Raw genomic sequence first — 26,363 nt, 5'->3', positions numbered from 1 at the left:
TGATGGGTCATGCTTTCAAAACCTTTCCTGAAGGTTTTGCAGTTTAACTAGGCAGGAGAATTGGTTTATTGGAACAGCCTTGGTCTTTCTTCTTTTGTAATAGGAATGGTATTTAATTTGATTATATTTGGCTGTTTGACTGAGAGCAAATTATATATTGGCTTAGAGGAGGATAAAGTGTGACCTTACTGTCATGTCAGCATGTTCTTTTTTATTATTTAAATTCCAAATTATCCAATCCAAGCCTGGGCGGGAGTATAAGCTACTAGTGGTTATCACTTGAATATGATTCGGTGCTTGTATTAAGATCAAACAGAAAATGATTACAGTCACCCCTAGAGGAAGAGCTATCAGCGATGGAGCTGACACTAGATGCGAACATTTTAGCGTACCTGACATTAGGGCTGAGCTCTGATATTGACGGCGTCAGCTTGTCGGTGATGGCTTTGGCGTTGGCTCAGTGAGGGACTTGGGACTCAGCTGGCCCCCGCCATAGAGCAGACAAGTCTTGGTACGGCCTGCCAAGCGGACCTCCCTGCCACCAGTCTCCTCAAACCCGTTGTTGGCAGTGCCGCCAGGAGAAGTGTACCAAAGTATAAAGCTGATTGTGTCACTCCCCTGCTCTGTGAGCATCTGTTGCTTGTAAGAGAGAATCTACACTTTGACCAACAGTCTGGGCCAAGCATCCCAGCGCCAGCTTCCCCTTGAAACCCCACAGAGCCTAGGCCCTTTGCACGCGGAGTTTCCCTTGGTCCACGTGGGCTCTTCAGTACCTCCTTGCCTTTGCACATTCTGTTCCCTCTATAGGAATGCACTACTTCCCCTGCCCTCTCCCGGCTCCCAGTCCTCCTTCAAGACTCAGTTCAGATGTCTCCCCCTCAGAGAAGAAGTTCATTGTCCCCTCTTCTGTATTCCCACAGCACCTTGTCGTTGCCTGGGGAAGAGCACTGACTGGGGCTTTTTGACAATTTCATCTGCTCGCGTGTGTCTTGCCACCTCCCCCAGCCTGCTTGAGGTCAGGAATCATTGATTATTCATCTCTGTGTCTGGGACATTGTTGATGCTCCTAAAACGTTCGTTAGATGAATGTATGGATGACATCGTAACACCACAAATCTTTTGACATCTGTGCTGCCGTGGTTTGTTCAGTGGGTTCTGACATTTACTCACCATTTTTAGATTATATTCGTAGGACCAGAGAGACTAAGGAACTTTAGGAATCCTGGCTGCTGAACAAGTCTCCGATCTTAAATGCTGCTTATAACTTAAAAGCAAGCTTGTTTAAATAGATCTGCATGCCCTCCTACCCCACACTCCTACCTTGGACACACGTGAGAAAGGGTACGGACATCTGCTCTGGTGCCAGCGTTCCCTGCCACTGTGTATCTTCCCTTAACGGGACTGTTAGCCTCTTGTGACTCTGAGGTTAGGCATTCACCTAAGCCTCACCACAGCGGTTCCTGCTCCTTCCTTCTCAAGGAAGTTGTGTTATTCTCATTTTACAGATGAGAAAATACGCAGAGATTGAGTAACTTCCCCAGAATGCGTAGTGAGAGGGTGCAGACAGAGGAGTTTTCTACTCAAAACCCAGCTTTTCCTCTTGTTTGTTCATACTTTTTCTCGCTACAAGCAGCTCTTTCAGATTAAAGCAGCTCTTTAAGCTGGTGAATGGAAAACAGCTGATGTGAAGGTATATTCATGAAAGTGTTCAGCCTTTTCCTTTATCATTTTCCAGATAGGTGGTCCTCCAACTTGTTCCCATGCTCAGCAATAATAATGATAGTTTAATTTGTTTATATCCCACTTCAATCCAAAAAGCAGTTGGAATACACTGATGGGATAAAAAATGAATGAATTGAAAAACTACTTGAAAGAAAATGGAAATAAAGGTCCAGAGGATTAACTGACACAGAAATGAGTGTCCAGTCGTCACACATTTAGTGCTGAGCTTCCTCCTGGGCAAAGGAGAAAGGAAAACAGTATCAGTTAGTTACAAGATTTATGTTAAACTGTCTAAAGGTACAGAACAAGCTAGTTGCTCTGAGGAAGTACAGCTTTTCCAGATAGGGAGGTCTGAAGGAGGTTTCTCTCATGGGCCTTTAGAAATAAGATGCAGAATGATAGGGGCGTATGGCTTCTCTCTCTTTAGGCTTTTGCCCTTCCTTCCCGTTAGATTTCAACTGTCAGCTGGCTCTCTGCTGTTAAAGAATGGCATGCCACATGCTTTTATGTTTCAGTCAAGGATTAAAGAGATCGAGGAAGCTGAACTGAGCGTGTATCCACCATCCAACAGATACTACAGATTTTCTTTGAAACTTATGTGTTAAGATGTTTGCCTCGGGTTTACAAAATCCCATAAAAATCCTGCCTGGGTATTGTAACTTGGAACCCTCCCAAAGTGCCCAGAGCAGTATTTTGTTCCTAGACCATTCGGTGATGTGGTTTTACTGCAATAAATACATCATCGGAATGCCCAAGCAGGTTTTCTTGTTGCTGCAGAGTAACTGCTTCCCAGAATCTTCCTTTTGTGTTCTCCTCCGCTGTGAAGCAGAGTGTGTAGCTCCATGTGCAGCTGTGACATTTTAAAAACTCTTTCCAAAGGGAGGATGTTGCCTTGAGAACTGTGTCCTATTTGGTGTGAAAGAGCCTCTTATATTTTTATATAATCATCTCTTTGGCAAAAGTATGTTAATAGAAACTGACCTCACAGCTTGTCTCTATAAAATGGCTTTTGGCTGCTGCTTTGCTCTCCTCCTGTGTCAGCTGCCTGAAAATTAAATTAGCATTTGCTAGAAACTATTGTCTGATATATAGTAGGTCTGGGCTGTCATAATCTTGATTGTCATCAACAGACATATATTAAGAACTTACGAGTGAGCCACTGTGGTATTTAATATGTAGACTGTAGGCCTGGGCAGTCCTAGGCATGAATCCTAGCTCCACCACTTCCTGTGGGACATTGAGCAAGTTATTTAGCCTCTTTTAGTCATGGTTTCTTCCTCTGTGAAATGGGATTCATACTCTTTACATCCTAAGATGACGAAGAGTAAATGAGACGATCTTTATAAAAGGCCTAACGTAGTACCTGGCACATAGTAGGCCCTGTTCTGTTATGATCTCTTATAAAAGTCTGATGATATGGCTGATGGTGATGATGATGATGACACTTAAATAACACTATTAATGTTCTAATTGCTTTACAACTGTTAACTTATTGAATCCTCAGACAGGCCTATAAACTAGGTGCTATTATTAGCCCCATTTTATAGATGAAACAGAGAGGTTAAGTAAGTTGGCCCAAAGTCATATAGCTAAGTTTCTCAGCCAGAACTAGACTGAGGCAATTTGGCTCCAAGTGCATGCCCTTAATCATCAGGCTGTATTGCTTCTAATATATACCCTGCCTCTCATTACACAGTGTGACCTAAAGTTATCAATCTGGCCTTTCCAGGGGAAAACGTGCAAAATAGCCTTTCTCTGTGAAATATCTTATCCAGCGTTTGGGCAGAGAGAAATTGAGATTTGCAATAGGCAGTTTTCTGTTTGGGTCTAGATCTCAAGTCTCATCTATAGCTTAACTACCCTGCCTTCCCCAAAGTTAAGACCCATCCGTCCTTTGCTAAGTTCAGAAGTGGGTTTCCAAGTTGTTCCTTAGCTTTTATGGAAGACCACGGAGTCCCGAGAGTGGAAGTTGATGCGGAACCTGTTACTTAAAAAACTGGGCATACATAGGAATATTCTGAAAGACAGGGAGAGGGTCTTCCTGAATGGATGGAAAGATAAGGTGATCCTGTCTTCATAAGGAAGCAGGATACAGCCATAGCATGGGATATTTAGCATGTGTGGATTTCATTAAAATAAATTATTTCAGATCATTTATCACAGAAATGAATGTATAGAAACCACAAGTTAAGTAATTTAGAACCCAGGTGAATCCATGAATCTACAAAAAATATATATACTTATGGTACAAACTATGGCTTTTTATAATTAGCCTGTAATTTACAGTTTGTAAAAGGAAGAAACCTTCAAAATACATAGGCTTTAGGGCCAAAGACCCTTGGGTTTCATTTTCCCCTCCTGCTTCCTACTTGTGTGATCTTAGGCTAGTTACTTCACCCTGCCAACCTTCAGGGTCTCAATCTGTCAAATGAGGATAATAATATCTGCCTCTAAGAGTTGCTGTGAGGATTCAGTAAGCTAACATATGCAGCATGCTTGCATATAATGGTCATGCAGTAATTGAGAGTCATCATAATATAATGAATATAATGAAGCCTAATAATACTTGGCTTCAAGGAGAAAGTCCTAAAGCTACTTTTAGGAAACAAACTATTTTAGTAGAAATATCTACATTGACATATACACACTGCCATATATAAAATAGATAATCAACAAGGATCTACTGTATAGCACAGGGAACTCTACTCAGTACTCTATGAGAACCTATGTGGGAAAAGAATCTGAAAAAGAATAGACACATGTATATGTATAACTGAATCACTTTGTTGTACACCTGAAACTAACACAACATGTAAATCAACTCTACTCCAATATAAAATAAAATTAAAATAAGTAAATAAGTAATATTATAGTCCCCCCCCCAAAAAAAGAAAAGAAATATCTACAAAACCCAAGAAATAAGAAAGTGAATATGGAATGGTGGCATTTGTGGCTTAGAGAGTGATGCAGGGACTTGTGTTTAGGAATAAGGGGCCCTTCCTAGTACTCCCTGCCTCCTCTGGTTTCCCCCGTCCACGTCTCCCAGACAGCTACAGAGACCAAAAGGAAAAAGAGTACAAAGGAGACCAGCCTGAAATACACCTTGATGTGGCCAGGCCTTGGCTCCCTGAATCAGGAAAGGGGTGGCTTGCTTACCATCCAGTTGTCAGGTAGGCGAACAGCTCTAGATGCCCAAAACCCTATATATACTGTGCCTAGAGAGGTTACAGGGTTACTTAAGATGAAAGTATTGATCTACATAAACAGATGATGTCTAGTTTTGATTAAACTATTGCAAATGAAAGACCCATTGGAGATGCCACAGGGTGTGGTAATTACAGTATCCTCAGAAAAATGGCACAGTAAGAAATTGGAGGGCTTATAAGTATATACGATATTTTAAAAATTATAAAAGTGAAAAAAAAGAAAGAGAGAGTTCCCTGGCGGTCCAGTAGTTACGACGCAGGCTTTCACTGCCGTGGACCCTGGTTCGATCCCTGGTCAGGAAACTAAGCCACGGCACGGCCAACGGGAAAAAAAATCATAAAGGTAGCCTTTATTTAAGTAATTATAGGAAATTTGAAAAATACAGGAAAACACTAAGGAAAAATAAAAACATTCATTATCCCAGTATCCAGTGTAACTACTATTCACATTCTGGAAATAACCTTCCAGTATGTACTCCACCCCCCGCCATGACTTTACATATATTTTTCATAATTACAATCATCTTACACATATTGTGTTATAATTTGCTATTTTCATAAAGTAGCATGTTATAAATGTGTTCGATAAAATCAAATACTTTTGCAGCATCACTTTTAATGTCCCCATGGTATTTCACAATATTTTGTTTAACCAGTTTCCCTGTTGTTAGATCTGGGTTATTCCCAAATTTTGACCATCATAAAAAAATGAATTATTGTAGGTAAACTTTGTACCCAGATTTCACTGTAAAGTCATAGGAGTGGATATCAGTGCATATATATGCTATGTTGCTGGGAGATCTAGGGCTGGGACAGTTGGAGATTAACAGGCCAGTGTTTTCGAAAGCAGCTCTCTGGGTTCAGGGTTGGTTCTCTTCTCTCTAATGGGCTGCCCACAGCTGTGAAAGGTGGGTGTTAGGGAGGGGGGGCGGGCAGAGCTGTTGGGGGAGGGATCATAGGAATCTCTCACCAGCTATGTTTTCTTAAAGTTCAGCTGGGCATGACTTTTCGGTGATTATTTCCACCAGTGAATATGAAAGCATCCAGTGATGAGCAGCAAGCATGCTTGGTAATTGACAAATGTTGGCACCGACAGGTGATGGGTAGTGAAGAATAAGAATTATCTGTATTTCCATAACTTTATTTGCTTAAATATTTTTGAAATCAAAATTGAACTATGGGGGCTTCCCTGGTGGCGCAGTGGTTGAGAGTCCGCCTGCCGATGCAGAGGACACGGGTTCGTGCCCCAGTCCGGGAAGATCCCACATTGAGCCATGGCCGCTGAGCCTGCGCGTCCGGAGCCTGTGCTCCGCAACGGGAGAGGCCACAACAGTGAGAGCCCCACATACCGCAAAAAAAAAAAAAAAATTGTATAATGTTGAACTACAATACCTTCTTGACCTGAATACAGTGTATTAGAGTTTATAAGAATTGTGTAGACTTCTGAGCATGTATTTCCTTAAATAGTTGTATGTGTCTTGAGCATTGTTAACTTAGTGAAGGTTTAAAACCTGTAAGTAGTGTAAAAAGGACTGAATGTATGTAAGAACTCTGATAATTGGCAGAAATGCTAATGAAATACCAATTAGAGGAAGGATCAAATATACCATGAAAGTGAACTGAAACTCTACAATGCTACGGATGAACTTAGAATGTCGGGGAGGAGAATGACTTGAGATGAGTGAAATGCCTCAGACTGATGAAGGAGAAGTGTTGGATGTAAATAATCAACAAGTTGAGGACAGCTGAGGAACACATCTAAAAATAAGTGTTCCACCTGGGAGCCCTGCAAGGCCTCTGATGCTTCATCAGATCTCTCACACCTCTGCTGTCTGACCAAACAGGCCTTTCATAGTCAAAATAATAAGACAGTTTCTTACACCTCTAATCTTTCAGTAACCATTAACAACAGGAGCAGTCTTTTGAATCCGATCATTGGACCCATTAGGTGTTATCTGAGAAGAACAAGATTGTCATTTGGCTTTACAAAGAAATACATGAATAAATGTATAAAATGCCCCAGTGTTTTAAGATCTGCCAGAATCCCTTTGTGATGCAGGGTAACTGATATTCCTGGTTTTCAGTATTATTGAACCTCTGCCTCTTGTGTTTTCATAACTATTTCAACAAAAACACGAATCAGCAGCCACTTGTCCGTCATCATAACCCAAAAACCTGGAATTTATTTTTTAACCCCATCTACGTTTTAGATTTTTTTGGGCATTTTTGGACTGTCATTATATTCGAGTTCTAAACATACCTTATTCCTGCTTATAATTGATTATTCATTATCATATAATAATTATTAATAAATAATTTTGTAGGACTGCCTCCTATGAGGCAGGTACATTACTACGTAAGCATTTTTCCTGTAGCATCTCTAATCTTCACAATAATCCTTCAGGGTATAAGTATTCCCACATTACATATTAGGAAACAGAGATTCAGAGAGGGTAGGGTACCTGCTCATATAGCCACATTGTGATTCCAAGTCAGTCTGACTCAAAAGCTTTCTATCTCTCATCCTGTTTTGGGGAGAACTGAGCAAAAATAGACCTGATAATAGAACAGACAAGTGTGTGAAGCCATGTGGAAAAAAAACTCAAACTCTTCCCTCTTGGATTGGGAGACCCCAAACAGACTTCAGTGTTTTCCTAATGCTTTATCAGCTTTTCACTGGGGTGTGGTGTTTTTCCAATGTTAAATTCACTGTTTCAGACTGCCTCCCCTCCTCCTGCCCCTTTGATCTTCCAGGCCCTCAGTACCGCCTGGAGAAGCAGAGCGAGCCCAATGTCGCTGTGGACCTGGAGAGCACTTTGGAGAGCCAGAGCGCCTGGGAGTTCTGTCTGGTCCGCGAGAACAGTACGTTGGCCTCCTCGCTCCATGCCTGCTTTGTCCGTTGCAACATGCTTAAAAGTCCTGTGTTTGGGAATACTCACTGGTCTGGCCTCCATAGGCTGATTTGAGGTGACTTTGTTTTCCAAGGCAGACATCAGCCTTCATGCCAGAATTGTATCCCAGAGTGAAATGATTGATTTCATGCTTTTTGGGAAATGGTCTGCATCCTGTTTAGCCCTCTGTGATTAATATTTATCTGTTAAACTGTATCGTCCTAAATTAGGAACAGTCCTGGAAACAGTTTAGAAATATGAGGCCTTTTCTGTGGCAAAGGCTATATTGTATATAAAGCAACTGGCCCTGTCAGTATCACTGTTCAGTCATCAGGTTTTAGAAAATTCTGGCCATTTTCATACTCTTGGCCGGAGGCAATGTAGTAGTTCCTAGTGCTATGCAGAAAGCTTCTTTAAAAGCTCAGTTAATTTCTTTCATTCACTCTTTAGAGTTTCAGACTTATGAATTTTAGCCATTCCTCTCCTCTACACTCCTATTGACTCAAGGGGTGAGTGACATGTGAAAACTGTGATCACAACAGCCGACTCTCCATCATTCCTGCTTCAGGGCTTTTACGCAGGCAGTGTCTTCTGTGTGGAACACTTTCCCCTACTCTGGTTAACTTTTTTATCCTTCTTCTCAGTTTAAATGTCACCTCGATAGAGGCCACCTGTGATCTCCCTGTCCCCTCATTGCCTAAACCTGACCCGTTCCTCATTTGGGTCCCCTGTTATATTCCATCATAGAGCATACTACTTTTTTTTCGTTGCATGTATTTCTGTTTATAATTATTTATTTTTCCCAATGATTGATTGATGTCTGTCTCTCACACTAGATTGTCAAGTCTTTGAGGGTATCCCATACCACGTTGACATTCATTAATTTAGCAAATGTTCACTCATCACCCACTACAGGCCTTGTCCTGCGTATAGTAACTCTAGTGGATTCTGTTTCAAAATGTTTCATGTTGACTCCATGTTATACGAATAAGATAAAATGTTATTTGTTAGGATCTTGGTATATATTTTGGATATATAAGACTTACACATGCAAAAAAATTTCAGATAACAAAGTATCTAAAGTGAAAACTTTTAGCCTCTCATCTCTCCCCTAATTCCTCTCCTGGAGACAACAGTTGTTCCCAGTGATTTTGGTGTCTTTCCAGGGATCATCTAAGCACATGCAAGCATATTCTGTATAGGTATATGAATGTACCCACACAAAAACATATATATACACACACGTATTTCCCTCCTTTTATTTAATTATTTTATTTATTTATTTTTGGCTGCGTTGGGTCTTCCTTGCTGCATGTGTGCTTCCTCTAGTTGCGGCGAGTGGGGGCTACTCTTCGTTGCAGTGCCTGGGCTTCTCAATGCGTTGGCTTCTCTTGTCGCAGAGCATGGGCTCTAGGCACGTGGGCTTCCGTAGTTGTGGCTCGCGGGCTCTAGAGCTCAGGCTCAGTAGTTGTGGTGCACGGGCTTCATTGCTCCACGGCATGTGGGAACTTCCCAGACCAGGGCTTGAACCCTTGTCCCCTGCATTGGCAGGCGGATTCTTAACCACTGCGCCACCAGGGAAGCCCTTCCCTCCTTTTAAAAACAAAATGGTAGCAAACTGTCATCAGTGTTCTATATTTTTCTTTTATCATTGTAACAATATGTCACATAGAGAGTACTCCATATTCTACATCAATCCATATATTATTCCGTATATAGATTTACCTCTTTCTTTTTTAACTGCTGCATAGTATTTCACAGTATACTGTGATTCCAAATTAGATGTGTCCTAGGTTTGTTTAGTTTCATTTTTTTTTCTTTTAAGATAAGGTTCTTATACTAGGAAAGAGAAGCTATGAGGATTGGTGGATAAAGATTCGAAATCTGAGCTCTTGTTGTCACTCCACTTCTAAGTACGAGCATAGTCTTAATTAAGTTGTACGACCTCTGTCAGCCTCAGCATCCCCATCTTAAAGGATTTGCAAGATACTTTCAGTGCTTGCCTTTGAGTCAAAATCACTTTGTTAGTGAAAGAAGACCGTACCAGCATTTACAGAGTGTGCCAGGCAGTCCATGGTTTGGAATCAATAGACTGTTGAAACTAGGCTTTGTAAAGTGGAAGTAAATTATAAAAACAATTTATTCTTTTTATAGAAAAGATTTTTTAAATTTTTGTAAATAGAAATTTCAATCAAGAACCCATATTGTTCCCCAGTAGCTACCTATTAAGAAGTTAGATTGAGACAAAGAAAAATATTTCAAAAACAGAAATTTCTTCACCTCTGTTGCTATATTTGATCAGCACAGGCTTACTATCCTTAAAGCCATTTTAGAAGTGAACTAAATTATGAGCATCTGTTATGCAGTGTTTAAGAGAATATGCAATCAAGCCAGACTGCCTCAGTTCACATTTTGGCCCTGCCACTTACTGGCTGTGTGACCTTGGACAATTTACTTAACCTCTCTTAGGTAGTTAATTTACTTTCATAAGGCTGATAGGAGGATTCATAAGGCTCTTAGAAGAGTGCCTGGCACATAATAAACACTCAATAAATATTAACTGTAATTAATAAATAACAGAAGAGCAGCATTCTGTGGCTCACAGAGCAGATGAGGCATGGATGTGGAGGTCTGGAATCATAGAACTGTCAGGACCCACCAGGAGGTGTGTGTTGGGGAAGGGAGTGATGCAGAATGGAGGGGAAAGGAGCGTGGGGGCCAGAGCAGATGTATAAGCCTGTGTCACAGGACCAGAGAACTTAGAGGCAGGATACTTTCCAGCAAATGTGCTTTGCTGTCCCAGAAGAGGTGTACCTATAAGTAAAAACATTTGATCGAGAAGACTGCCATAAGAGTAGATATAAGCCCTTCAGTTTTTTTTCCACAGGGGGACAGGGCATGGCTTTTTATACCAACCGCATCAAAGGATGTTTTTTTAATTATTCAGGCCTTCTGTTTTAAGGCATCACGCTAGACATTTTGCTCTCTTGTGTCATTTTCACAACCATCTTACAAGATACTATTCTAATTGTGGGGAGAGGTTGTGATTTGCCCAGAGTTAGCTAATCAGTAAGTGATAGGACCAGAATTCTAAGTCAGCTGTCTGACCCTGAAGCCCACCCTGAGATTGTTGATGAAACAACCTAAATTTTCAGTCCTAAGAAGGGTGATGACAGTTGTCTTTGTACACTATGAGAGAGAAGCTTGCGAATGAAGCTAATATGATAAGAGTTCCTGCCTAGGGACTGAGAGGTAGCATTTGTGCTTGGATCTTGGCCTAAGTAAGAAAACGACAAGCCAAAGTCCTTGGGCTTTCCAGTTTGGACTCTAGTCTGATAATCTCCTACATCCTTTAGCCAACTGTCTGCTAGAAGTTGGAAGCAGACCAGAAGTAAGCCTGAGTACATTATGGAGAGGATGTAACATTATAAGACTTCCATTCTTATCCAAGTGTCTATATAAATCCTGGCACCAGATTGAACCTCAATTTCGTTTTCTGCCAAATGTTGCCAGTGACCTTTTCCTTTACCCACTGATCATATGTGGGTAGCCCATCCAGAGCCTTAAAAGAAAGATGCAGCATGAACCAACCTATCGATTCCATAGCTTTCAGAGAGAAACTTGGGAATTTCCCATCATCAGAGCTAAAATAGACCTGAAATTGAACCCGCTTTATGGAGTGCCACAAAGTGTCAGACGCTGTGTCTTCCCTGTTTTATCAGTCACAAGTGTTCTACATAGTAGTTCAGCATAGTGCTTAAAGCACAGTCTTTAGAATGAGGCAGACCTTGGGTAGACACTGCAGCCTCTGACGTAGGACAAATCATGTCACCTATCTGAGCCTCAGTTTCCTGTGTAAATGGAAATGGTTGAATCTATTTCACAAGGTTGTTGTGAGGATTAAATGAGATAGAGGTGCTGTTGTTATTAGGCTAGAGTGGTCATCATCTTTATTTTATAGAAGAAGAAACTGAGCCTTTAAGGTGGTGATTTGCTCATCATCCCGTGAATAATAATTAGGGGGCCTAGAAGAATGTGTCTTCTGTCCATTAAGTTTAGTGAAAGAGCTGAATCTAATTATTTTGTTTCCTAAATAGAAGTTGCTATAGAAAGGGGATTCAGTTCGTTAAACATCAGTTTAATCTCCTTTGATCTCCTTTCCTTTTCAAGGAGAGCTTCCATTATTTCAGTACCTTCATGAAGTTTCCTTAATTTAAGGCTATACTAAGGAAGAGCTTCAACTCGAGGTGGGCAGTCACCCAAACAGCTGGACTGTGGCAGGGGAGCATATCTCTGGGTCCCAGTTTGTGACCTCTTTCGCCTCCTTTAGTTTCTCCTTGAAGACCCAGGAGAAGAGGCCGCTCCTCCTAGAAGCCTCCCCAGACCACCTGGCTGCCATTCCCTGGGCTCTGGTAGAGTCCCTCTCCTTACCCCTCTCTGATCACTGATTCTACTGAATGGATTCGCCCACTCCCACACTGGACTGTGACCACACACCCCCATCCACCAAGGGCAGGGCCTGGGTCTGAGTTCCCCCTACATCCCAGTGCCTGTGGCCAGGTGTGGTTCATTCCCTGGGAGGGAGGGAGCCTCCTGAGTCCCTGGCATCACCAGGCAGCTCACTAGGGCACCGAGGGGCAAGTGTGTGATACCGTTTAAAAGGAACTTGGGCTTTGGGCGAGCGTCTTCAGGTATAAGGGTTTCTTCGTGGTGGTACTTGGGATTCCCCCCTCCCCCCACCCCACCCCCCCTCCAATTTACTAAATAAAAAAGCAACTGTAGGCAGTGAATGACTGCTTCTCCTGGTGCATTTCCATCTCCTCTTCATGGTGCTTATTCTTAGTGGGCCAGTCCCTCCTCCTGCATGTGCTCTTTTTGCCAACCCTGGAGACTCCCTAGTGGTTCTACTTGGCTTCTGGAGGGTTTGCCTTCTTCAGCTACAAATTACTAATCTCTCGAATTTCTATCATGTGACTTAAGTACCAGGGCTTTAAGCCTCTTTTATTGTACCACAACAGCAGTCTTCAAAAGCAAAAAAAATGTGATCCTGCAAATAAACTCTGTTTACAAATGGAAATGACTTGTGATGTTCATGGTACATATTTTAGGTTGAATTACTGCTGAAAGCCAGTTACGTGTCTGGCTCTGGTGGGGGGAAATGTGTTCACTGTAAGGAATTTTCTGTATGGGTGAGAGTTTTTTCAAGTAGATATTGGATAATAGCTCCCTGCTTGCTGCACGCTAACAGAATTTAAATGGAACAGAAACATTATCCCCGATGCCAGAATACCAATGTGTCTCTGCCTCTTGCTGTCTGGTTGATGCGGGCTGGTTGGCAGTGTGTTGTAGGGGAAAGGCAGGATGTTTGAAGCCACAGCGTGACCTTAGGCAAGTCCTTCTCTGAGCTTCATTTCCCCATCTGTAGGGCTACCCTGTAGGAAGGAATCCCTACCCTGTACGGCTGTTATGAGGATTAAGTTGAGATCGTGTGCCTTAAATGCACGTGGCAAAGTGCAATGCCTCACGCAAGAGCTGGCCATTCTCAGGCTTTGTGTGCCCAAGACACAAAGCGAGTGCCTGTGCGCAGACCCCACAGCTAGTCTGCGCTTGTGTGTGTTGGCCTTTTCCCTCTAGATGCTTAGACTTCCCACAGGTCCCTTTGGGCAACAGCCTGCACCAAGGGTAGGTGATACCTAGGACAAAAAACAGTGCTGATCTGAACTGGAAGCAAATTTGTGCCCTGTCCACACCTACTTCTTCAGTAGTGAGTGCATTGTGCTATGTGGGCTGAGAAATTCCACATGAATTGCATTTTTCACTCTCCCCCTTTCTTGAAAGTTCCCCCCTTTTCATTTTATCATTAGGTAGTAATTAGTATTCAAGGGAAATTGGTCTTAATATATTAAAATTGGTTAAGTGCATTTAGACCTGTACCACAGCCAGTGTCTGATTGGAAAATGTAATTGGGGACTCTGTGTATATAATTAATTGAATTACAATTAAGAACTTTCATTAAGCGATACACTGGTACATTAGAGCAGTAAGGAAACATGTTTGACGAGCCACAAACCCTGTATGGGCTCTAAGTGGGGGCACAGGGATTTGCATCCCTCTGGTAGGCTCCTGGACCTAGAATCCGCCCTGTAGCCCCTGACTAATGGTTTGGTAATGCATCGGGTGACATTTCTGCAGTGACTCCCCTGATGGGAAGAGGGGTTCTTCCAGCATGTGTGCCCTCATTCTCTGACTCTGGAGTCAGAGAGAGAGATGCCTCGGTGTTGATCAGATGTTGCAGTTCTTAGATATTTTGTCATGTAAATTGTCCAAAATGCCCAGGCTCTTAAGAAGACTCCATTACTTTTCCTGTGTTTTGAACAGGGGCAAAGACACAATGGAGGAAAAGGAAGTGATGGGAATTCTGACATCAACCTAACTTCCAGGCAAACCTGTAATGAGCCAGTGGTTCAGACGCTTGAATAGTCGTGCTTCATCCTGTACAGGCTTCACCCTACACACGCATTTGTTCATCCATCCCCCAAATATTGACGGCCCCTCCTCTGGGCCAGTCGCTGTGCTGGCGCAGTAGAGGATACACAGCCCCTGCATCACGGAGCTCACAGTAGTGATGAGCGCTGTGAAGGCTATAAAAGAGTATATAGCAGGGGCCTGGAGCTGGTGAGAATGGGAGAAGAAAGCTTCCTTGAGGAAGGAGTTATTCTGCTAATGAGTAAGAGGAATGTTCCAGGCCAAGGGACTACTTGTCCAAAGGTCTTGAGAAAGAGCTAGGTATATTTGGGAATGAATGAATGGAGTGGAGTGAAATGAGCAAGGGAGAGAGTGCTGGAAGATGAGACTGGGGGACAGGCAGGAGCTTGAATGCAGAGCCGACACCTCCCCCACCCCCACCTTCCCACCTCCATGATCCGCTCTCTTTAGAAATTCTACAAACCAGAAATCGTTTCTTTCTGATCACCTCATAAAACAAGATTATCCTGATTTATTGAGGGTCTGAAATCTCCCTGTGGAAAGGCTCTGACTCCAAGAGTTTAATCAATTAGGCACTGACAGCAAGGATCCCTACCCTGGTTGTAGCATGGCAAATTCAGTGAAGGGTGTATCCTACAGTACAACCCTGACGGCTTTGAAGAGATTACCGCAGAGGGGCAAGCAAGTGCGCGTGTGTACATTATAGTATATCACCTATGGATTATTTTATAGAGACCAGCAAAAATGACTAGTAGCCAAAGGGAAGTGTTTAATAGAAGAGAAGTTTGGGGCTTATGAGTCTTTGGGGATTTAAGCGGCCTTTGGAAAAAAAAAAAAGTGATGGATGTAGAAAGCTAAAGGAGAGTTTTTCCTCCATGACTCACTCACACATCTAGCTTTGAGTCTTACAGAAGGAGTAGAGGGAGTTAGGTTTTATCCCTGATTGTTTGTTCTGGCAAAGGCAGGTGTGATTGTGTTCTCCTTAGATACTGCTATGGCCCATGGATTTGTACATTCCCAGCCCATCCAAGGAGCATTTTACCCAAGGGGTTATGTGGTGGTTAAGGGCACAGTTCTGGAATTAGACCTGGGTTCCTTTCCTAACTCCAGCTTGTATTAGTTGTATGGCTATACTAGCAGGATGACATTCTGAGCCTTATTTTTCTCACCTGTAGAAAGAAGATAATATTATCCAACTTAAAAGAGCAGCGAGAAATTTAAATGAGATAATATATTTAAAGTGCTGAGCATAATGTCTGGCATATATAGTAAGCATTCAGTAAATGATAATTGCTCTTGGAGTTGTTGTTGAGGCAGGATCCCCGTCTGGTAGGGCATCTGAATGGAAAACTAGGAATGGTGTGTTAGGTTCTTATAACCAAGGTAAATACAAGGGATGGTGTACAAACGCAGGTACTGTTATGGCTAACCTGTGTGGCATCAACCTCATTCAGGCTGCCAACAGCATTTATTGAACATCTACTGTGTGCTCTGTAGGATGGAATGTTCTTGCCTCCAAGGAGCCCATGGTCCGGAAGGGGAGTACAGATGCTTATTGTGTAAGAGACTTATCATGAGAGCCTTCAACAAAGGGAGACAGGGTTTCAGGAAAGGGATCAGGAAAGATTTCATTTGGACTAGACCTTGAAGTGTATTAATTTTAAAGAGTGGAAAGGACATTCTGGCCAGATGGTATAATCTGAACAAAATCCAGTTTAGCTGAAAAAGGCATTGTTCTATGTGGGGAGTAGCAATAAGGCTGCAAGATAGAATGGGGCAGAAGGTAGTTTGTTTACTCTTCATTCAGCTGTTTGCACAGCAGTATTTTACTGTATGCCAACTCCTGAGATGGTCAGTGCCTATCTCTGAAGACTTCTCCCCCTCCACCCCCCACCATTTTATTTTCTACTATTCCCCTTCACAGACTCTTTGCACCAGCCAAATGTAAACACTTGCTGCCATCCTCCTGTGTTCCTGAAGCACTAGCACAGCTCTGGCACACGATTGGTGCTGGGTGACTGTTTGCGGACTTGGGAGGAATGGTCAACAGGGTCGTCATTGCTACAGAGAGTGTACCTATGAGGTAAGGATGTGGCAAAGGCCCTCGAACTTCCAGTTGAGTTCTAGACTTGGCGTAGATCTTTTTGGAGATGGAAGACGGAAGTTGCTTTAACTTATACCTAGATTAGCCCTTTCAGACTTGGCGTGAGACTCACTGAACCATAAAATGAAGTCTGATGTTCCATGTGGTTTGTGTCTATGAACATAAGACATCTGCCAGAGGCGTACAGTGAGTTCATCTGAGCTTTGATTTAATCATCAGTGCTCGTTTGTCTGAAAGACAGTCACGTATGTACCTGTAAGTATCTCCCTCAGTTCCAGTGAAATCATGAAGTATATGAAAATGCTTCTTAAACAATATTAGTTGTAATTAGCCTTGATCTGATCATGTGGCAAACAAGCCTGTCACTCTAACAATGTGTGTACAGGCTTTCTGTTTGTTTTTGTGTTTGTTTTCAGGTATGTAATACAGACACAGAGCTGTAACTGCACTTTTCTGTCCCATCATGGTTGTCCAAATGGGCATCCAGGAACAATGAAAACATGGCATAAGAACCAATAAAGGCAGCAGTTCTCAAACTTTTGGGTCTTAGGACCTCTTTACACTCTTAAAATTTATTGAGGGCCTCAGAGAGCTTTTGTTTATTGAGTTATATCTATTTATTAGGAATAAAAACGGAGAGATTTTTAAATATTTACGAATTCATTAAAAATAATGGTAAATCCATTATATGTGAACATAAATAACATTTTTATTAAAATTTTTTAAAATAAAATAAAAATATTTTCTTTTAAAAATTTAATGATAAGAGCACTCTTTTATTTTGGTTTGGGGTTTTTTTTGTTTTGTTGTTTTGTTTTCCTTTCTCTGAAAAGCATTTATTTTTGTTCCACCAGGAAGATAAGTTATTGACTAATCTCCTGAACCAGTGGGCAGTATTTTCTATTTTTGCAAATTTCTGTAATGTTGGCTTCATAGAAGACACCTGGATTTTCATATCTACTTCTGCAATCAGTCTGTTACAATACATTGTTTTGGTTGAAGTATATGAAGAAAATTTGGCTGACATAGATAGGTTGTTGGAAACAAGGGGAGTATTTCAGTAGCCTTTTCAGATAATAGTGCATATTAATATTCGTTGCTATACCAAAACTCAAGTGATAGTTTCCTAAAGGTTGGTTGCAATGTGGAATCGGAAACATATCAATGAACTTTTTTTATTACTTTGTGCACTTGTAAGATATTAGGCATGAAAAGGGCAAATCATGTCTTACTGTTATTATTATAAAAATAGTACTGAGGTTGTGGACCCGCCTCCCCCCACACCTGGGGTCCTGAGCTGCATTTTGAGAACCACTGACTTAGAGTTTACAGTTACCCACGCAGTCCCTGTCCTTGCTGCTGCTTGTAGGAATGTGAGGAGGGGCAGGAGAAGGAACATGACTCCGGAGTCCGATAGATCTGTCCCAGCTCCGCCTCTTTCCAACGGTGGAACCTTGGGCAAGGTTTTTGACCTGCTCTTGACCCATGGTGTCAAGAGTTAGGATTTGAATCTACATCTCTGAACTTGATGTTCCAGGTTCCTTCCAGTGTTATTAAGCCCTAGGGCCACATCCTGGCTCTCTCTCAGTACCTCCTCTTTCTTTCTTCGGTGCAGCCCTTACACCCCGCCAGCCTCCTCCTTCCCCTCCTCTCTGCTTCCCTTTGCTCCCTCTTCCCTGGCCTGGTGTTGCCATTAAGACAAGTGCCACTCCTTGTTTCCTTTTTTCCTGATTCCTTACTCCAGACAGCTAGGCTCCTTCCTCTCTTGGATTTTTTGCTTGTTCCCCAGTGCTTTCTGTATCATGAATGTGCTCTCTGTCATCCTTCCAGAGCCTGTTGTCAGTCCGTTTGAGCTCTGGTGCTCAAGTCACTTTTAGGCCCCCCCTCAAAAATTTGATCTATCACAATACATCTTTGAGTTATTGCAGCTCAAGCGTTTTGACACAATACATTATGGTAATCCATGGCACATAGAGACATTAACACTCTCGACTTTGACAAAATACATTGTGAAGTCTTTGAAGGCACCATTACAATTTATCTTGTCATTCATGAGGAGACCCAATTCAGCATTAATGTAGATGAACACAGTGTGGCTTTTGTTTCATTTAATTGCTTGTGACCTTTTTAATTGCTAATTTAACAAAATACCAAAGGGTTATATTTCAATTAAATTAACAGTTTGGGGAGTGTTTTTTTTTAATATGTTTATTTTTAAGACATTCTGGTTCTATTTTTTACTTCGAGTAGATAAAAATGTCTTCTCTTAACAGAAGTCGTTTTGGAATGTGAAGTTGATAGTACAGTAATATTTTTAATACGCACTGTGGTGCAGTATTAAGCATCTTTCATGTGTGTTTGGGTTCACCCCTTTCCAGAAGGATACAAACAGTAAAAATGCAAAGTCAGAACTTTCCCGGTTAAAAAAAAAAAAATGCTTTTGCTGTAATGCTCTGCTTCAGATGTGTGCCTTTAGATTAAGTGTCTGTTGCATGCATCATTTATTGGGCACTTCTCTCTGCCTTGACCTATTTTCTTGGTGTTCTGTAGTGAATTTGTAGGCTCCTGAAGGTCGGGAACCCTGCCTTATCTTCATCAATGTCCCTTCCCAGTCTAGCACACTGCAGGCATGGGGACAGTAGTTGCAGGTTGCATGGCTGACTGATCTGTACACACAGACACATCCCCTCCAAGCAGAGGAATTCCTGAGCCTACTTTGAGAAATGGCACTGGAACTCCAAAACCAGAAGTTGTTCCCATTCAGCAGATAACCTGCTTGGGGGTGAGCAGCGTGTATCAGAGGTGAGTGCAGGACTGTTTCTTCCTTCTCTGCTCCCCCGGTGCTGCTCCCCTTTTGACCATAAAAGTAAACACACCCCTTGTCAACTGGGGCAAGGCTCAGAACTCACCCAAGTATCAAGGGGACTTAAATCCTTAAATGGGATATGAATTTACGCTGTCAGAGAGTAGAAGGTCAATACAAGAAGCATTAATGTGTTGAGCCAGCTCCAGCTATATAAGTCTTGAACAAAATTAATATGAGGAAACTGACAAGCCTTGCTGGTTATTCCATAGCTTTAAGACCTCTACTAAAATCCTATCATCTCATCTGCCCATTATTAACATTTCAGCAAAATATAAAGTTTTCATTAATCTCGCACAGCAAATTTAGGAGTGAAAACTGGCACTTGTTTGAGCTTTTAGGACTACATTAGCTGGTGTATTAAACAAAATATGTCATTCTTCAGTAGCTTCTGCAAGAAGCTAAATCAATTTCCAGTCATATTTATGCACCACTTTATCTAAAAGCATCTAAGATGCTTTATTAGCAGCTGGCATTGAAATTGCTCAGTAAAGAATTATGTCACGTTATAGTAATTTTTAAATTAGTTTTAATCCAACCTCATAAAACGTAAAACTCTTAAGTGTGGTTTTTTCAAAATAATTGGCATTTTAGCATAATGAGCTGTTACCTCTTTCCAAATCAAATACCTGCAATATTTAGAAAATAATAATTGGTAAAGAAAACAGAAGTTCTTAAGCTGAGTTGTATCTAATAATGGCATTTTCTCAGAAAAGATGGCTTTAAATGATTTAAAACATGAAAGGATTTTAGTATTTCTCCAAAATTCTCAGTTTAAAAAGTTCTAAAGTAAAAGTAAACACATCTTGGCAGCTCTGTTTTAGTAAAAGGTATATTTGGAGAAAATGAATAACTATTTGAAACTTTAATTTCTAGCCAGCCTCTTGGCTTGCGATGTGGACATTACTCTGGAGACAGTAGCAATCATGATCACAGCATCTGTATCCAAAATCACAGGTGTTCCAGAGAAAGGAAACAGGGTTACCAAATGACCCTTGCAGACGTCGAGTGCAACTTTGCTAGTCTTGGCAATGTGATGTTGGTTAAGTCACTACGCCTCTCTGATCCTGGGGATACGGCACTCGGTATTCATCCAGCAAATTGTTATTGAGCTCTTGCTTTATTCTGTGCGTGGTAGCACTAGCAGGGTCTGGGCTGTGGTGTTTAGTAAAGCAGTTACTCTGCCTCTGCTCTTGGGGTTACAGTCTAGTGGTGGAGACAGACGATTACTGTCTGTGATAAATAACCTGAAGGGAAATGCAGGGTGCAGTGACAGACAGAGCCGAGCTAGACTTAGGGTTCCTTGGAATGTCACTTGAGCCAAGCTCATCAGAGGGATGGGGAGGAGGCCTGGAGGAAAAGGCCAGGAGGGAGTGCAATGGGAAGAAGGGTGACCTGGGCGGAGAGGTCAACACGTGGGACTGTGTCACAGGCATTCGGTGACTGGCCCATTAAGGCCGAGGCTGCAGCCTTACCGAGGGGAAAGCATCCTTGTAGGTGCTAGAATGGTCCAAGCTGGGAATAGTTGTAGTGTTTGGAAGTAAAACACACAATTCCTGATAAATTAGTTAAATGTGAAGGCATCAGAAAACAGCTTTGCCTTAAAAGCCTCCCCTGTAAGGAATAACTGTGGGAAGGAAAGTGTGTAATTGGTAGGCATAGAGAATTTTCCAGTTTTATGCCCAAATCTAGAGTTTTCCATTCCTCCAACTCTGTGCCAAGGAGTTCTCTCGTGGTCTCCCTGTGGAACCGTCTCTGTGTACTCATCACAAGGCCTTGGGCACCCCGCTCTGGTTGGCCTCTTCTAGACAGATGCTCCCTCCCACCAGCAGCCACACCTTCAGAAGACCACATTTCAAACTCAGGCATGGGGGGTGACGAGAGTTAGTTTAGCTTTGCTTATGTGACCTTGGGCGTGTGACTTTGCCTCTCAGAGCCTCGGCTTCTTCATCTGTGTAATACGAAAATTATAGGACCTACCTACCAGGTTGTCTTGAGACTTAAATGCATGTGTGAAGCGCTCAGCACCATGCCTGATGTATGAGTACTCACCTGTACTAGCTATCGTTATTATTATTGATTGATTTGTTTATTTAGCAAAGTTTAGTGAGAGCATGCCAGTTACGTGTACCGCTTGCAGGAAAAGATGTAGAGATGAATAAGAGACTTTACTGATCCTCACGAAGTTTCCAATTTAGGACACAGCAACCACTCAGCAATTCTAGTGCAAGCCTAAATGTGATCCACTATGACAAGAGAATAAAAATAATCATGACTGCTATTTATTAAGCGTATTACATACTAGGTTCTCTAAATATGTTTTGGTAATTCTGTGGATGGCAGATGCTGGGGTTGAGAGAAATAGTCATTTGGCCAATATCACACAGTAAGTTAGAGGCAGAGCCAGGAATTGAGCCCAGGTCTCCCTGGCTCCAAGTCCAGTATAAACAAGCTGCCATGGAGTTCAAGAGGAGGTGGAATCTGAGCTAGCCTGGGTGGAGTTTTGACAGAGGGATGTTCTAGGCCAACGGTACCACGTGAGCAAAGAACCAGAAGTAGAAAAACCTGAACCTATATATAGTCTGAGGAGTTTGGGAAGCGCTGAGAGAAGGTATGTGTTAGAAATGACAAATAAAATGGGAAATTTCTGTTTCAGCAAGATTGTGGATGTCCTCGATTGCTTGACTGAAAAGAGTGTGCTTCATTCAGGAGGCCTTGGGAAGCCAGGGAAGATTTTTGAGCTCCAGTCTTCTTATTTGTCCCCACTATCAGTATCAGAGTACTTAGTGCAACACTACACGTTTGATGAGTGAATGAGTGATCAAACCTTTAGAAAGATAAATCGGAAAGTCCTGTAGTAGCTGGACTGCTGAGGGATCCTGGTGGCCAGAAGGCCATTGAGGAGACTGTTACAGCCGTCTGAGCGCAAGCAGGCTCGTACCTGAACCACTGGAGGCTGTGGGGCGCAGGACAGGAAGTTGATAAACAGACAGTTTGCAAATCGTGGGAAGAACAGGGATTCTTCAAGGAGCATGGACTACTTTTATGATCAGGAAAATTAATAGAAAAGGAAGCAAGAAGTGTGACCACCCATGCTTTTGTGATTTTGACTTACTCTTGTGGAGACAGAGCTTCTGGCGAGCAGGAGTTTTTCTGCCCTCTGTATTGCTGCTGCCCAGCCAAGGGCCTGCCATAGAACAGGCAGTGTTTGTGGAATTAATTGTTCAGTGATTAATATGTTACCATTCTTTGTTTACTGGAATGGCATTATTAAGTCATCACTCAGCCTTTTCTTTTCCAAATTAAATAGCCCATATTATTTTAATTTATCCCAAAGCATTTTAAGCAGACACCATTTGCCAAGCCTCATGTATCTTTATGTGTTAAACTGCTTTTTCCTCCCCAGGTTCAAGGGCAGACGGGGTTTTTGAGGAGGATTCGCAAATTGACATAGCTACAGTACAGGATATGCTGAGCAGCCACCATTACAAGTCATTCAAAGTCAGCATGATTCACAGACTCCGATTCACAACTGATGTACAGTTAGGTAAGTGTGTCAACTTTCTATCAGTGGTCAATGTCGAAATAGGGAAAGAAATAACATACAACTTTTATGTGACCTGAATGACTAACAGTAATTTGTTTTCAGAGAAAATGTTGAAGCAGTGAAATTTAAAGTAACTCCTTTTTCCCACCTGAGTGCTCTGTCTTGTCTTCGTTTTTATGAAGCAGAATATTAGAAATAGAACTAACTTGAGACTCTTTGCAAACTGATTGACTTATGTGAAGTTCCATAATTTTCATTCTGTATTTCTCCTACATCCTATCCTTAGAACTGCTTTGTAACATTACTACTTGCCTTTTCTTACTCCATGAATCCATTCCTTATTCATTCGTGCCTTTATTTGGGAAGCTTTTTAATGATCTCAGAAGTTATATCTGGATCCTCACCAGATAATCTAGAACTAAAATCCAATTAATATTTGGGGTTAATTTGTTTCCATTAAGCGCTAAATTTCTGTTTTGACTTAAACCTAACAGAGGTAGAAAAAGTGTCGTAGTAGTCAGCAGAATATGCATAAGCCAACATCATCACCATCCTCATGGCCGTCATCTATAGGTATGTGCGTGTATTAGGCACTGTGCTCAGTGCTTTACATGCACTACTAACCTACCTAAAAGGTAGGTACTTTTACTGTCTCCATCTGACAGAGAAGGTAAATGAGGTGCAGAGAGGTGAAGTCTCATGCCCATGCTCACACAGCAGGTAGGTAGTGGTATCAGGGGCAGAACCCTGGTCTGGCCAACTGGAATGCACCTGCTGCATAAAAGAGGATGATGGGAGGGCAGGGGAGCGGGTACAGGTGCCAGGCTTACCCAGTCAGGGAGCTGAGCTACTCCCGGGCTCTGCCGAGACCTCTGCCACACTGCCTCTTCCTGGGCTTCGTTTGCTTCATGCGTAAAGGGAGAAAGTTTGAATTCTAACTTTAAGGCTCACTAATGTTATGTTTCTCACAAATGTTTTGTAAATGTCTCATAATAAAACCTTTTCTAATGTGGGCATTAGTGTGGCTAATTTGTAATAAGTCTCAAAAAGCTCTCAAATGTTCATCCCAACTTGACCGACAGGAGCTTGAGATATGCTGACAGTAGCTTACTAATTAAGAGATGAGCATCAGAATCACATTTGGTTTAAATTGTGGCTCTGTCGACAACCAGCAGTATTAGGCAAGTGTCTTAATCTTTCTGAGGCTTGATTCCATTCTGTTTAAATGGGAATATCAGTGTGCCAGCCTCTTAGGATTGCTGTGGGGAATGAGTCAGATACTCCACTTAGCTTAGCGTAGGGCCTGGCAGTTGGTGACTGTGAGCTGTTAGTGAGCTGTTAGTGGAGACTGTGAGCTGTTAGTGGAGAGGCAATATAGTGGAAGCTTGGAGGACAGACTGAAGAGTTAGAAGCCTGGGTTCAAACCCTGGCTCATTCATTAGCTGTATCAACACAGTCAAGTGATGCAGAGCCGCAATCTCCTCCTCTGTAAGATGAAGATAATAGTCTGTCTCATAGATAGGGTAATTACGGGGATGAAAAGTCATTATCACACACGCAATACTTAGAAAGGTGCATGGCACATAGCAAGTGCTCAGTAAACAAGAGCTTGTAAGATGATGGTGATTCTGACAGACTAAATAGATGAATTAGCACCCAGTATCTGAATTGGAACACACACAACCTACCTTTTTTCCCCCTCCGTAAACCTCTTTCTCCCTCCTTACAAAAAAAACCTCTAAAGTGGTAAAAATTGTTTATTTAATGTTAATTCTTAAAACATAAAGTTCTTCAGCGTTGTTCTTTCTAAAGATGCTTTTTCTGGTATCTCTCATAGAAGTAAAATTAATAAGGCTGCTCAAAAACAAGCCAGATGCCCAAAAAAGGGGGAGAAAGCACATGTTGTATGATTCCATGTATATAATGTTCAAAAGTACACAAAAGTAATATGTAGAAGTAATGATAGTGGTTATCCTGGAGAGTGAAGAGGCTCTAGTGACTGGTTGGGGGAGCATCTGGGGTACTGGTAAGGTTCTGTTTCTTGATCTGGGGGCTGATTACATGAGTATGTAGACTTTGTGGAAAAGTCAAGTTATATAAACTCTTGGGATTTATACACTTTGTATATTTTCAATTAAAAGTTTGCTAGGGCTTCCCTGGTGGCGCAGTGGTTGGGAGTCCGCCTGCTGATGCAGGGAACGCGGGTTCGTGCCCTGGTCCGGGAGGATCCCACATGCCGCGGAGCGGCTGGGCCCGTGAGCCATGGCCGCTGGGCGCTGCGCGTCCGGAGCCTGTGCTCCACGATGGGAGAGGCCACGGCAGTGAGAGGCCCGCATACCGCAAAAAAAAAATTTGCTAAAATAAGAATGCTACTCAGACATCATTTGTGTTTGCCTGCAGTGCTTTCCCAGTAACAGAGGGTCTGCTTTTTCTGAGTGGGTCTAGTTTTAAGAAGCCCAGTAAGTAGCCTGACTGCAGTCAAGATAGAGGTCCAGGGTACAAGGTGAGGATTTTCCCAGGTGAGCATAATCCCTGCTGTTCCCCAAGGTGCAAAGCAGTGCCTTGGAAAGATAATCAAGAGCGAGGCTTCTTTGCCCACATTTTTTCCAAAGGCAAAAAGCCAAACTTGAATTCATCAGATTCTGATCTGTATATTCATTCAAAGGAAAAAGTCCACAAAAGGGTCTGTGCAGAGAGCCCAAGTTCTGCAGGCAAAAATGGGTTTGAATCCCAGCTTTACCACTTGCCTGCAGTGTCAGCTTAGACAAGTCCCTTCCCCTTTCAGTCTTAGTCATTTATGAAGTGGGAATTATAATGTTTACCTTTCAAGATTGTGTATGAAAGTGGCCCATAGTAGCTTATCTTAGTGCTGTTGTCATTGTCATTATGTTTATTTTGCCTATTGCTTTCTCTCCTAGTCCACCATCTTTTTTTTTTTAACATCTTTATTGGAGTATAATTGCTTTACAATGGTGTGTTAGTTTCTGCTGTATGACAAAGTGAATCAGCTATACATATACATATATCTCCATATCTCTTCCCTCTTGTGTCTCCCTCCCTCCCAACCTCCCTATCCCACCCCTCTAGGTGGTCACAAAGCACCGAGCTGATCTCCCTGTGCTATGCGGCTCCTTCCCACTAGCTATCGGTTTTACGTTTGGTAGTGTATATATGTCAGTGCTACTCTCTCACTTCGTCCCAGCTTACCCGTTCCCCTTCCCCTTCCTGTGTTCTCAGGTCCATCCTCTAGTAGGTCTGAGTCTTTATTCCCATCCTGCCCCTAGGTTCTTCATGACCTTTTTTTTAGATTCCATATATATGTGTTAGCATATGGTATTTGTTTTTCTCTTTCTGACTTACTTCACTCTGTATGACAGACTCTGGGTCCATCCACCTCACTACAAATAACTCAATTTCGTTTCTTTTAATGGCTGAGTAATATTCCATTGTATATATGTGCCGCATCTTCTTTATCTATTCATCTGTCGATGGACACTTAGGTTGCTTCCATGTCCTGGCTATTGTAGATAGAGCTGCAGTGAAC

At 42.2% G+C, this 26,363-nt stretch overlaps 1 protein-coding gene across 3 annotated transcripts in view; it reads left to right on the top strand.

The window, feature by feature from the left end:
- The window catches only part of MAPKAP1 (MAPK associated protein 1), a 229,787-nt gene that overhangs the window by 162,993 nt on the left and 40,431 nt on the right, over window positions 1-26,363 (top strand). The window contains exons 8-9 of one of the 3 annotated variants that reach the window (XM_065878524.1): window positions 7,683-7,790; window positions 22,679-22,819. In XM_065878524.1, the coding sequence (XP_065734596.1) occupies window positions 7,683-7,790; window positions 22,679-22,819 (249 nt within the window). The remainder of the gene's footprint in view (window positions 1-7,682; window positions 7,791-22,678; window positions 22,820-26,363) is intronic. The other 2 variants (XM_065878526.1, XM_065878525.1) reach the window with 2 other exon arrangements.

The sequence above is a fragment of the Phocoena phocoena genome, chromosome 6, assembly GCF_963924675.1.
Source record: "Phocoena phocoena chromosome 6, mPhoPho1.1, whole genome shotgun sequence".
In the NCBI taxonomy this organism is placed as follows: Eukaryota; Metazoa; Chordata; class Mammalia; order Artiodactyla; family Phocoenidae; genus Phocoena; species Phocoena phocoena.
This window is presented reverse-complemented; position numbering and strand designations above follow the sequence as displayed.